Source organism: Sander lucioperca, chromosome 10, assembly GCF_008315115.2.
Source record: "Sander lucioperca isolate FBNREF2018 chromosome 10, SLUC_FBN_1.2, whole genome shotgun sequence".
In the NCBI taxonomy this organism is placed as follows: domain Eukaryota; kingdom Metazoa; phylum Chordata; class Actinopteri; order Perciformes; family Percidae; genus Sander; species Sander lucioperca.
Genome location: NC_050182.1, coordinates 15,508,344 through 15,522,131, shown reverse-complemented (window position 1 = coordinate 15,522,131; position 13,788 = coordinate 15,508,344). Strand labels below are relative to the sequence as shown.

Sequence of the window (13,788 nt, the reverse complement as noted above, 5' to 3'; positions counted from 1 at the left end):
GTTTCTTTGGTATCTAAATGTAACATTAAAATACTAACCTCAAACATCCTCTGCTGTGACCTATGTACTGTAGGCCACCCGACAGCGGAAGCAATTTCTCTTGTCATCTTCACTTTTCACTGAAAACAATGATGACATTATACTCGTTATCAGACTGCAGGTTTCTGCCACAACAGAAATCCTTTGAACTGAAGGGTAAATTGTTTAATTTCATGTGGAGGTGTGTGTGGACACACTCACAGCCTTAATGTTCCATAAGCCTCAAAGTGTCTGGTCTCGTAGATGAAACAGGTTTTGATTAATTGCAGACAGCTTGTGTGCCAGAAATACATAGATATCTTACTGTATGTATAAGTGGGCACTTGGCCATGCACCTTTTAGACATTTTAAGTGAAAGAAAAGGGGGAATTAATGTGGAAAGCAAAGGCATGACAGCATGCCAGGACCTGTCCATCGCACCCACAGTGTGGTTTGCACAGTCAAACAGCAAGCCAGTAGGAAACCTTTCAATAGCTTAATTGTTTTTTGCTGCAAAGAAAAAGCTCATTTTCAACCTGTTTGGCATTCAATTGTACAGGTCTGAAACACATTTTGCTATCTGTTTCTGGCACCATGAAAAATAATATGGTGCTCTCTCTTAATAAATATTTGTAGTGCATAATGTGAAGTGGCTAAATTAGTGATAATCAGTGTCAAGAGGAAGACATATCTTTAGGTAAATAAAATACTGCATAGTCGTTCAGGGGAATATTTCTCATTCATCATTAACCAGGCAATAATAACTCACACACAATCTGCTAAACAATGGTGATGAAGCATTTCAGTGACCACATACCACACTGGCCTGACTCTCAGAGGCACAGATACAAAAGGATAATTTCACTGCTGCATGATTTATTTAGCAGCGGACGGTGCCCTTTTAACAGTCATGTTCTTCCTTTATAATGCATGCGTTCTACCTTTAAAGACGGACGTGTTGTGGACCTACAGCAACTCAGAGCAGCAGGCGGGAGATCTCCGAGATGAATCTGATTCACATGTGCTGCAATGTGCACAACTCACATCAATATCCAATCATTCCTCAACTGCGGCTCACGTTATTGGTCACACCTTCACATCGCAAAAACCCACAGGTTACAAATTCAGAGGGCTGAAAGCTGAAATGAGACTCAGTACGGTTGTTGGGTTGGTTAATGTGTTGCTGTTTGTGTGCTGTGTGTACGTCCTGCAGGGCTGCCCGTCTGCTCTCTGCCTGGTGTGGAGAAGGCACTTCCTGTGGCAAGCCAACCATGACCAGCTGGGCTCTCCTGCCCACAAGGAGGCCAAGAGCAGGAGGCTATAGCCCGTCTGCATCTGCACGTTGTTAACCTCCCATCTTATTGCACTGACACATCAATTATTGTTATTACGGGCTGGGGTAATTTATTTATATACTGATTTCCCACAGGATGAAGGCAGGACTAATTGAGCCAGGTGTGTGTATTTGTGTATGTGTGTAGATGGGCAAGGGGAAATTAGAGTACATGGTGAGAATACCGTACACAACTAATATATATGGTGGGACATCCCATAGCATGGTGAGAGCATTAGAGGATGACATGATGAAAAATGCGGGATGATTTTAAATATTCCCTGGTTAGTGTTCCCTGAGGACAACAACAACATAACATAACACAGTTTGTTTGTGTTATTCATAATGAAGCAGTTCAAAATGCCATCTGAATCCTCTGGTTGTGCAAGTTATCTTGACACTGTAGAAGAGCGGATGAATGAAGCGTGTTTGTCTCTTTTGTTGAGCTGTGGGGAAGATGTTTTATGTCAGTGATAAAAGAGGAAAATGCTTGACTACCCAGTGCATGTTTGACCACCCCCACCCCCCAACTGTCCATCTTTCTCCTTTCTCTCTCTCTCGACTTTGATTTTTTTTAAGAGAGAGAACAAAACACTGTATTTCTCTCCTGAGTCTCTCTGCATTGCTTCTACCACACTTACATTAACCCCACCTTCACCACCCACAACCCCCCCCTGTCTTTGCACTGGTGGTGCGTCGTGTGCGTGGGATACCAGGACAGTCAAGTCACGTAAAGGAATGTTCACAGAAGACTGGGGATGGGAGTCTTTTTTTTCCATAATAGACATCTTAACATGCATCACTCGTTTGCTTACACGAGGTTGGCTTGGAGATTAACCTGGTGCTGCTCTCGCACGCACTCACGCGCGCGCACACACAAACACATTTACGCGTGAACACTAACGCGCGCGCGCGCGCGCGCACGCACACACACACACACACACACACACACACACACACACACACAAATACAGCATCTATTTCAAATAGCAAATGGAAAGCTGGAGCGCAGTGGCACAGCAGACGCGTGATTCACAGGCAGGTAGACCCCCCCCCCCGCATCATTAGTATTCACCTCCACAACCGTTTTCAGAAAATGAAAGACGAAGATACATGTTTAGATACGCAGCAGCACAGAACTGTCAGCACATCGCTAAGTAGCTCGTAAAAACTTACCTTTCGACAGCAGTACCAGGATCAAACCAGCAAACGCGTTCCGCAAGAGGGGGCAGCCCATGATGGAGTTCTGATTGATTTTCTGCTTGTTTTTGCAGCCAAATGCCTTGGTATTCCTCCTTTATCGCGGCGTTGCGGGGAATCTGTGTATAAAAAACCGACCCAGTGGATGAATGTCAACAGCAATAGTCCAACACTTCTACATGTGACTGGACAAAAAAAAACATAAGTCTTATCCACTGGACTTTTCCTTTTGATGACCCGCGTCGGAGAGAGAGATAGGCGAAGAGGGCTGTTTGTCTTCTCCTGTGTAGACTCTGTCAACCAGGGGAAAAAAACAAAACAAATATCCCAGACACTTAGTTTGGCTCTCAGTGCCTTGAAGGAAAATATTTTAGAAAATGCATGTGAAGAAATGATAAAATATAAACTGTCCAATGACTTGACAGAAATATGCTTTTTTGTTGGTTCTCGGAGAACAGGATGGGGTCTGCGCGTCCTGACCAGTCGCCGCTTGAGCTTAATTAGCCTGCTCCCGTATGTCTCTGTTGGTATGCAGCGCGTCTCGTCGCTCCGCACTCAGCGCGTCGCAGGGAGCAGCAGTGAATGCGAGGCTCACAAGAAATGGCATGATTGACAGTTCAAGGAGAGCCCCTTTCTCCCAATCACCGGCCCCAAGGAAGGAGGCGGGATTTACGATTGCACTGATATCCCGCTCGGAGAGGCCGGCCAAGGAGCCTCACCGACCAATCGGAGCTGCGCGGTGGGCGGGCAGAGCGCGAGGCGAAGCACGGCGCGGTGATAATGCAATGTGATTTATAGCCAGTTCGGTGTTGCTGCAGTACTCGGAGAAAACAGTCCACAGGGGGACAGACGGGCATAATAACTACAGGGACAGAGGTGCGTGTGTGTGTGTGTGTGTGTGTGTGTGTGTGTGTGTGTGTGTGTGTGTGTGTGTGTGTGTATGTGTGTGTGTGTGTGTGTGTGTGTGTGTGTGTGTGTGTGTAGGGGGGTGCCATATGGGCTCCAGTGCGTGGGTTTTGGAGATGATAAATGAAAACAGAATGAGGTTGAATGACAAGTTGTGCTGCTGGTAAGCAGATGTTACTCAATTGCGGAAAATGAATACTGTCAGACCAGAGGACATGCACATGCACACATAAGTTGTGGGTAGACTGGATGCACTGGGTGGAGTGTCAGAGCAGATTGTAACAGCACTGCAGAAAGCACCCCAACTGACTTAATCACACTGCTAACTTAATGACAGGCGACATAAACCCATGTAGAAAGACACTTTATATTCATGCAGAAGTACTAATGAGCCATTTATAAACATGTTAGTCGCTGCATCTGGTACTAAAAGTGCGAGAAGACGTTGCTTATAGCGAAGATCTAATTTTTTTTAAAAGGCCTTTCACACTGGGAGATAATCATCTTGCATGAAAGCTACAAGCCAGAGACAGACATACAGGAAGCTGTGAAACTCCAAGGAAACTTGATTGCTAAATGTATGCATACTTCCCCAACATTTTGCAGTTCGTTACAGTCATATTGCATCAGCGGACCTCCTCGTCAGAAACATGTAACATACAGCTCACACAGTGGGTCCATTCCTTGCATATTTACTGTATGCCTGAGTTGATTATTTCCATATTAGCTGATGTATTTGACTGATACATTTGTTTCTTTATTCCCCAAATAACCAATTAATGCTCTATTACTGCTGAGTGTAAGTAACAAAACACTGTTTGCTGATGTATAGTATTTGGACAGAATTACAATAAATACAGTTGTATATGGGGAAAGATCAACAGGCAAGCACTAAGAAAATCAGGACTGATTTATGAGTCAGCTAATCAAAGCCCAGCATTTACTTACAGTGTGTGATTTGTTTTCTAAATACGTAATATTCTGTATTAATTAAATTTGACACAGAGGAGTGAATAAGGAGCCAGTCATGTTCATAATGTTAACCACTTGCTCATTACACCGTTATTTTTGAATGTTACTTTCTAGATAATATATGTAATTAAATAAAAAGAATGATTTTGTCTTTGGCCTGAGGGAAACTGCAATTCAACATGGCTTATAGGCTCTTAACTACATGCTATTGTTTGTACAAACCAATTGCACAGTATGCTACACTGTTCCTCTAATCAGCATGTCCTCCTCTTCGTTTGGACATACAATATTCCCACAAATGCCGCAGCAAAGTTATTGTACAGCTTCTACATTAACATAGAAACAGTGCCTCTGCGTGACACTAAAACACTCTGATCCAAACAAGAGATACTGTATATGCAGTCGCGAAGCTTCATTAATGACATTCATGATTGCATTTAGCAATTCAGCTGGGTTTCTGTCAACTCACGGATATTATTTATAAACCTGTCACAAGTTGCAGTTTGTTTGTACTCAGTTGTTCCAAGTTATTCAATAAAAGTAGAAACACCTGCAAAAATGTTGACATGAATTTGCATTTTGACTCAGATTTTACAAAGCCAATTACCCTCAGACCTCGCCTGCTGCCATCACACTGTATGACATCCTGAGCACAGGGGGAGCAGGCTTAGAACAGAGGAATATTTCTTCATTTTGGAAATACTGACATGCATAAGGAAGTGGTGTTGCATTTTGCATTGTAATTAAAAGGAAAAAAAAAATACTAATTTACACATGCAACACTTAGTTAGAGTTGCACAGCCACTGTTGTTCGGTGTCTTTATTGTTGCAAAGACTTAAAAGAGGAAGGGTTACTTTGCAGCGGGGACACTGCAAAGGTCTGTTTCCATGCAGCAACATAAAAACCCTATGTAACATGATGTGTTTTGAACACTTTTGCAGACTGCCTTGGTACTCTGTGTTTCCTTCTACTGGCAGGAGAATAATAAAATAACATGGACAACTCCAGTGTTTCATACATTCTTTATTTTCTGTTTCTCCACCGAACATCCAAAGGGATTTTCCACAACATTGCCTAAACTTGACCGAAGCTGGTTATTTCTGGCCTAAACATGACAAACAAACAATACTATTTTTTCAATTTTTGTCTGGAACACTTATCTGTGTATCCAGTATTAGGTGTCACAATGATTATTAGCACGTCTGAAAGGTTTTAGATGAAGCAATGTATGTACAAATGAAAAACAGGAGATGAGCGATATTGCCAACTAGTGTTAATGACATATGAAAATGAAGCAGCACAAACCTCATCATTTAAAATCTTTAAAAACATGTAATTCTGTCATCTGCTTTCTCCTAAACTCCACCATACTTTGCCCTAATTTTGTGCCACAGATTATCAAGAGTGGGTGGTAAATGGTGGCTATCTCATGTTGGAGCAACCAAAATAAATTATTTTATATTAAAAAGAGTCCTGTTATCAGTTAAGGGCTGGAAAATGGACAAGAGCCATTATTATCTCTTCATATCTTCCCGCTGCTCAGTTTAGAGTCATCTTGGCTGTTAAGTCTGCTGCAATGTTTTGAAATTTTCATCGATTTATTGTATTCATTTATTTTTTGGAACTAAAAGCATTATTGTCTCTGTGTCAGATTTTGTCCCTGAAGGCAACAATCAAATAAATCCTGCATCAATGTGCAGGATTAATATGAGCATCCAGCTGGATTTGAGGGCTCCTGGCGACTTGGAGGGCCCGCAGAGACTCTCTAAGAAGACTTACACAGACTGTTAGTGGACACTTATTTCAGACTACATGCAGGAGGAAGACACAATATTGGTGGAATTGGCAAATAGAGAAAGAAAAGACCTAAACAAAGAGGAAGAATTCAAATATAGTAAGTAAAAGTGAGTAGACTCATAGGAAAGTACATGTTTAAGGTTAGAAATGAGTAAGTGATTACCCAGTAATTTAAAATGTTGGCTGAAGGCAACATAATGCAAAAGACAAGTGGCTTTGTACAGGGTAATGTGTTTAAAGGGGATGTAATGCAATTGACAGGAAAGCTTCTTAGGTCTGGTAAAACAAAATGGTCCAGTAGTTAGAGCTGCAAAGAGTAATCAATTAATCGATTAGTTGTCAACTATTAAATTAATTGCCAACTATTTTGATAATCGTTAATCGTTTTCACTTCTCCATGGCAGTAAACTGAATATCTTTGAGTTGTGGACAAAACAAGACATTTGAGGACTTCATATTAGGCTTTGGAAAACCCTGAGGAAAATGTTTTACCTTTTTCTGACATTGAATAGACCAAACAACTATTCTATAATTTGAGAAAATAATCAACAGATTAATCAACAATGAAAATAATCGTTAGTTGCACCCCTACCAGTAATATACTGATGGACGAGCCAAAGAAAACTTGGGCTAGCTTTTTCAGAGCTTCTCCCATGGCCTCTCGCATAAGAGCATAAGACTTTTTCTAAAGAGGAAGACCTCATCTTCTTCAACAGTAACACTTATTAAAGTATCTTGGAGCTCTGACCTTTTCTAGATCTTTTTTTTTTTTTACTTTACTTTAATTACTATTTAAATTAAGGTTCATATACCTACTGCAACCAGTTATTGTAACTCATTTTTGACTTTATAATCCCAATCATTTCTGCAAAAATGTTACACTCTCATCATCTGTGTTTTTCATGACTTCGGTCCAGTGACCATTATCTTGTAGGCCATCTTGTACTGAGATAACAAGTTGTACCTTGCTTCCATGGTGCAGTTATAGCAAAATAGAATCATTATTTAATTCCTTTGGCTTCCTTGAGCATGAGGTGAAATCTTCGAGCCACAGTAAACAGGGTTATTTGATGCATCATGAGGTTGCGATGCATACTAGAGTGTAATTGACTGGCCACAGCGCCACAGAGTGCATCATTACTCATCAGGGGGAAGGAGCAGTGAGGTTAGTTTGATGGATTGTAACTTAACCACTCTTTGCAGCAAGCCACTCAAAATTCTGCAAGATGCATTGTAGCATATGTGTGCATAATGTTTGTCTCTATCATAGTCTTGTGCCGATTGGCGATCAGATCGTGTATTGATGATTGATTGATGATTAACTAATTTACTATTTATATAGTATATAACTATAATAGCTACAATCTGTTTTAATTAATTAATTAATTAATTTTTTCAATGCAATGATTCAAATTAAACAATACAATTTCAAATTATGTGATTCAAATTCAGTTTTTCAATGCAATTATTCAAGTTTAGCAATTCAAATTTAAATATAAATGATTAAAATTCAGTTTCTGGTAGCACATATTTCAGCCCATACTCCTCCGCGGCGCTGTGGAGGAAGGTCTGGTAATGCGAGACTAGGGGATGGGGTCTACAGTAGGTCGGCCGCACCGATTCACGTTACTAAGATACAGCATACCGAAAGCAAGACACTATCAACACAGAAGCATGTCAGCATGTCAGCCGAGCCGGTGTAGCCAGTTTCATTGATGAAAGTGAAGCCGCTCCACATATCCATAATATGTTATGTCCAATTACGTGGTCAATGTAGCCTGTCAGGCTGCCGATCAGATCGCATATGTGCGCTCTTGAGTAACCACGATTGAATGATTTGCAAATATTAGAGATTGCCCAAGCCTACTCTATCAGCTTATACTCAGTGAAGTATATACCCCTAAGCCTGTGCACCTAACACCCACAGTCAGAGTCAGTGAGACACCTTGAGTGCGTAGGCTGAAATGAAAATGTCATTTCACACCCAATTAACAGAGTATAAAGCAGACTCGTACTATAATGTCAGATGTAGGCACCTTGATGGTAAGGACAAAACAGAAGGACACCTCACCGAGCTTGTTTGAAGAGCGGGGTAGTTTATACAAACATGTCTGACTTGGAGTACATAAGGTTGGGAAAACCTGTCCCTGAAGTGTCTGCTGTAGAGCTACCAGTTGGGCTGAGATGCCCCACCAGCCTGTTTAGTATGGTAATGTATGGTGATGCGGGCATGGGCACTTTTTCCCTCTTTCCCCTTGCTCCATCTTTAAGCACCACACATTAATTGGCACGACAGGGGCGGCAGTGACTTGGTTGTAATCATTGTCCCTCAGAGGACCCCACTGAGAAGGAGAGAGGGACGGAGGGAGAGTGAATAAGAGCCTTTGGTCTCGAAAGGCTTGTCCTCTGAGTTATGTTATCCCAAGACGTGCAAGGAAGCAGAGAAAAGGAGGAGGGAGAGGCATATATGGAAGAAGGAGAGAAAGGAAAGGGAAAAGCTGGAGAAGATGTGAGCTCCCCTGCTCCCGAAATAGAGGACTATAGATGGAAGGAGGAGAATTTGGATGGAGATTCATGTAGGGGATTATGGATGGAGATTAATAGTTGGATCGGTCGGGAAAAGGGGTTGGGGGGGATGGGGTTAGGACGTTTAATCGACATGAAGAAGATGAGAAGGGAACAAATTGGAGTGGTGGAGGTGGAGAGGAAGATGGCAGAGGTCAATTGACATTTAATCTCCACCTATTGTACTTAAATTGGGTTTCATCCTCTGTTAAGTTTCCAAAGTGAGAGGAAAAGGGAAAAAGCATCACATTTCAAATTCAAGAAAATTGATTTATTAACCAAAACCAATTAATTTGGCTCATTTCCACTGCTGATACAGCCGTTGCTGTTAGTGCATCACAAGTTGATGTTGTTACATCCACTTTAACCACACAATTGTTTTTACTGTTCATTGCTGCCGCCACAAAACGCCACGCTTGTAAAGTACCTTGAAATTGAAGAACTGCATCTGAATCTGAAGAGGAGAAGACAAAGAGAGCCTGCCAAGAAATGAAGAAAATGGAGAGAAGAAAAAGTCAAAATGTAGAAAAACGGAAGGTTTCTCCCTTTTAAGGTCAAAATGTAAATGTTGTACTCCAACTTGGCCAAGGCTGCTAATTACTTTAACCAAAGGATGAGTGTGTAGGTAAGTGTATGTGGGCATACGCAGGCATATATATATATATATATACATGGATGTGTTTCCCCAAAGGCAGAGAATGATGGATAGTAAATGAATGATGAAACAGTGTGGGGAGAGTCACCTTTTAAAAAGCGAATGGAGCCTGAGCGCGTCAGAGAGTGCGGCCTTGAAGCCAGATCAAAGCCACGAGCCAAGCTGTAATAGATGATGGAATTTAATCATGTCTGCTGCCTAACATGCACTCTCTCTCTCTCTTTCTTTCTTGCTCTCTCTTTCTCTCATTCTCTCTCTTGTTCTCTCGTTTCGTGGCTTTCAAAATGTAACTGCAATTTTTCGTTCATTTTAATTCGCCACTCCATCACTGCACTCAACACTCTCACTTTCTAGATGCAAGCTATTGACATGGGCTATTGGAGTACAATGACACAAAACACATCAGTGTAATTACTTTATTAGCGTAGACTGATGTCGGATCGGCCGGTCATGTTTCATGTCACATCAGTGCCTTAGTTAGCGTCCGCTGATTGCCTTCTGGCCATGAGAGGGCCTTTGCTGCTGAGCTCTGCCATTTTCCCTTAGTCCGGGAATAAGTGCTGCATCTCACTCTGCAAACCATCCCCTACTAATTAAAAACTTCTTAATGATAGTACTTTAAGAGCATTCCTCATGCCATTAATCATCTAGATATCCCAGAGATCTTGAAACAAATGGGCAGCAAAAAACTGAACGTTTGGACGAAAGAATAGTGCTTCATGATCATTAAAATTACTTTTGCATCTATTTGTTTCCATAACTGTTGCACTTTAAGCAGCAACTCATTAATCAATGATACATTTGTAGGGATTATTGAACTCTGACTCAGCCATAAAGCAGCTGCAGAAGGGTCCAAAAAATGCAGTTTGGTTTGGATTAGTCAGAATCCTTATTGGACAGGCCATGAAAGACTTTGCTCTGTGTCTAAATTGGTAGTCTCGCAGCCAACAGAAATGTGGCATTGATGAATAACTAGTATCTGAAGGTAGATCTCTATCATGGATAACCATGCCAAGTGCCATAGTTTTAAGCTTTAAGCATGTCTGCTTATGACTGGCTCACACATCATCTTAGCCACTCCCAAGTTCCCTAATGGATTTTCTGCCCCTGTCGTCCATCTCTCTCTGTCTCTTTTGTCCTTTTTCATTTAACCACACTAAAAGCGAATCACTCCTTATCTCTGCCTTTCTTTGATTTTTTTTTGTTTCCAGTTGTTGTCTCTCTCCTCTTTTTATTTCCAACCCTGTCATCCATTATGACTGTCTTCCCTCTCCAGCAGTGTTTTCCTATCCCCTTCTTACTTTCTCTGCTTCCCAGCTTCACATCCCGTCTCCCCAGCTTCATTCAGCTGTAATGAGTGCAGCTTAAGGTGGGGCTGGCCTGAGGTGAGCTGGAGAGAGGCAGGGAGGTTAATGAGGATTGCAACCTCGCTTTTTGCCTGAGGTGTAAAAAGAGAGTAAATGGATGAGTGAGGGAGAGTAAAAGAGAGAAAGGGCCAGGGAGACAGAAAGACAAACTGACAGACAGTACTAACGTTTGCTATAATGAATTTAGCTGATGCACAAAAACACTCATGCATGACAGTGTTACCATCAGCCGAGGTCAAAAAGTATGGCGGTGTCAAAAATTAGGACCATCAATCCAAGAGTGGGCTTGTGAGATGGCTAAGGTGGCAGCGTTTAAAAAGTTGTCATGCAAATGGAGAGACGTGTATGATGGGTTTATAGGTGTTGTCATTTATACATATGTTCATTTGGTCTATATTTTATTGCCTATTTTGTTATTATTTTGTTGTATGGTCTTGAATATTGTAGTTACTGTGTCATCTTTTCTTGATTTTTGTCTGGGTGGGTGGTGATGACATAGAGGGGGAATGTGTTCAAGTTGCAAATTGTATGTTTTGTATGTTGTGTTAAAAATTAAAAAAGATTAAATTAAAATTGTTAATCAGAAAAAAAACAAGGACCATATGTTTAAATCAATCAATCAATTTGTTTCATAGACAGGTACAGTATGTGTACAACTATTTTAAGATTATAATTAATTAAGCAACCGTTATTATAATCAACCATAATGTATTATTAGAACATGTATTTATTGTTTCCGTATGATAAACTATTTAGCCATGTGGGATCTTCATTAATTGCCTAGCCAAGGTTCCCACGGATAAGGAAATTAAAAATCAAACAAGGATACACAGTGTCAAATACATGAAGCTGCCCACACAGTTCAGAAGCTCTGCCAAGAGGAGGCAAGTGAGTGATGCTGCTGCTTCTACTTCTGTAGACCTTATCATTTTTTCGAACAACCACTGGGGACAGATTATCTCACTATGAGTTAGTAAGTAAAAACGGATGTATGGAAAAATGAATGGGTATTAAAAAATGAATTAACAAATGATAGCAGTGCTTCAGATCTCAAAATACAAATGAGACTAAAGCAGAAGAAGATTAAATCATCTTCAAACTGAAACTAAAGTTAACTGAAAAAAACAAACATTGGAAAATTATAAAGCTTCCTTGATTGACACATTAAATGTCTGCATAAAGTCTGCAGTTTATTGTGCTCTTTTGTAATGTTGACAGTCAATCACTTCCTCCTCTGGCTTCCAGTCATCTATAAGTGATATCTATTTTTCTCTCATCTATTCCTCCTTCTCACTCCCTCCATCCACCCATACCTGCCCTTGTGACTATTTTCTTTGTTTCACTCCCAAATCAATCTTTCTCATTTTGTCCAGAATTGATTTTGCCACCTCTTGTCGTTGACGCAATCCGCTCTCACAGCCTCATCCAGTCCTATCCTGCTCCATCTTTTGCTCTTTTTTTCCTCCTCTATCTTGTGCTCCATCTATCCCACTCTGCATTCCACTCTGGCTCATTACAAATGGGGCTCTTTTGCTCCATACTCTTACTTGGTAACCTCTGCAGAGTTGTGGAACAATGTCTTGATTGGATGTGTCTGGCATTGCTAAGCATTCTGTGCTGCAGAATTGGTGCCATGCATAAGATATTATGTTGGCAGCAAGCAGTGTGTTATCACCACAGCACTGATGTACAGTACTAAGAAAATGGATTACCACTCAATCTGGATGGTTGTATACTGATGCACTGCATTTTTTTTATCTCCAAAATATAGGTTTAGAAGGGGCAGACCTCTCCAGTTGCCTCTCCGTCAGCTCCATAAAATTGATGCTTTCTATTTTACAAATGTTGTGCTTTATGGGGTTGACGTTGGACGGTGATTGCATGTGGCTATGAGTCGCTTATCGGGATCGGAAAATCAATTTGCCAGTCTCCTGCTTGCCGACACTGCTGACCTTCTGCTAACCTTCTGCTAGCCTAGGCTAGTTAGCCAGCTGGCCAGTCAAGTTTTCAAATAGAGTAAACACTGAGAAAAAGGTGGAGAAGATGAGTTCAAGCTAGCAAGACCATCTCTGCAGCCATCTCATCACTACGAGTCGCTCATCAGGAACGGGAAATCAACTCACTGGTCTCCTGCTGACTCTGCTTTCCTGGTCGGTTTTCAAATGTAAACATTAGAGTACACACAGAGGAAAAGGTGAAGATGGCTATCAGCTACGACTTATGGTTAGGATACTAACTATGTGGACAAGCAAGACTATCTCTGCGTTCATCTCCATCTGTACATCAGAGGGGGCACCGAGGCAAGCGTGGAAAAATTGAACACAGACTGCGGTTTCCAGCGGGATGTCGGGAGCTGTGGTGTACTTTCACTGAGACTTGGCTGGATCCGGGAGTTTCGGTGCCATTCAACCAGGTGTCTTTTTTCTATGTGCCGATCTGACGACCACATACTGCTTTATATTGAATCATGCACAAGTTGAAGGAGCTGATGGGATAATAGTTCACTGGAATTGTACATTGTACGATTTCAAGTGACAAATAAAAATGTATTGATTGATTGAATGATTATTTCTTGTCTGAGTATTTACTGTCTACACATTATTATAAGTATCATAAAGTTAAACATTTGAAAGCCTTGTATTTTAACGGCTGCAAGCTGTAATTACATCTTTTGTTGAAGGCAGCAACAATATTTATTACCTCTCACTGCTTCATTAACGTGTACAGAAGGCCTACATATACCACAGATTGTAATTTTAGTTATACAAACACTCTCGGAGACAGAGATGCTCTGGCAGCAGGGGACGGTATTCACATTTGTCGACTGGGCAAAGCCAAAGAACTGTGCTGCCGGGGACAGAGCTGAGCTGTGGTAATTTTGGCAGAGTGGGCAAAATCACATGGTGCACATGCAAGTCATGTGATGCTCTGAGCTCAAAGAGATTTCTTCTTGTAAAACTGTTTCATTAAAAGT

The 13,788-nt window shown here is 41.2% G+C and overlaps 1 protein-coding gene across 1 annotated transcript in view; it reads right to left on the bottom strand.

The window, feature by feature from the left end:
- Positions 1 to 3,138, bottom strand: part of iglon5 (IgLON family member 5) — a 99,176-nt gene extending 96,038 nt beyond the window's left edge. The window contains exon 1 of the mRNA XM_031314278.2: positions 2,528 to 3,138. Coding sequence (XP_031170138.1) covers positions 2,528 to 2,588 — 61 coding nt within the window. The 5' untranslated portion in view covers positions 2,589 to 3,138. The remainder of the gene's footprint in view (positions 1 to 2,527) is intronic.
- Positions 3,139 to 13,788: the final 10,650 nt, after the last annotated feature.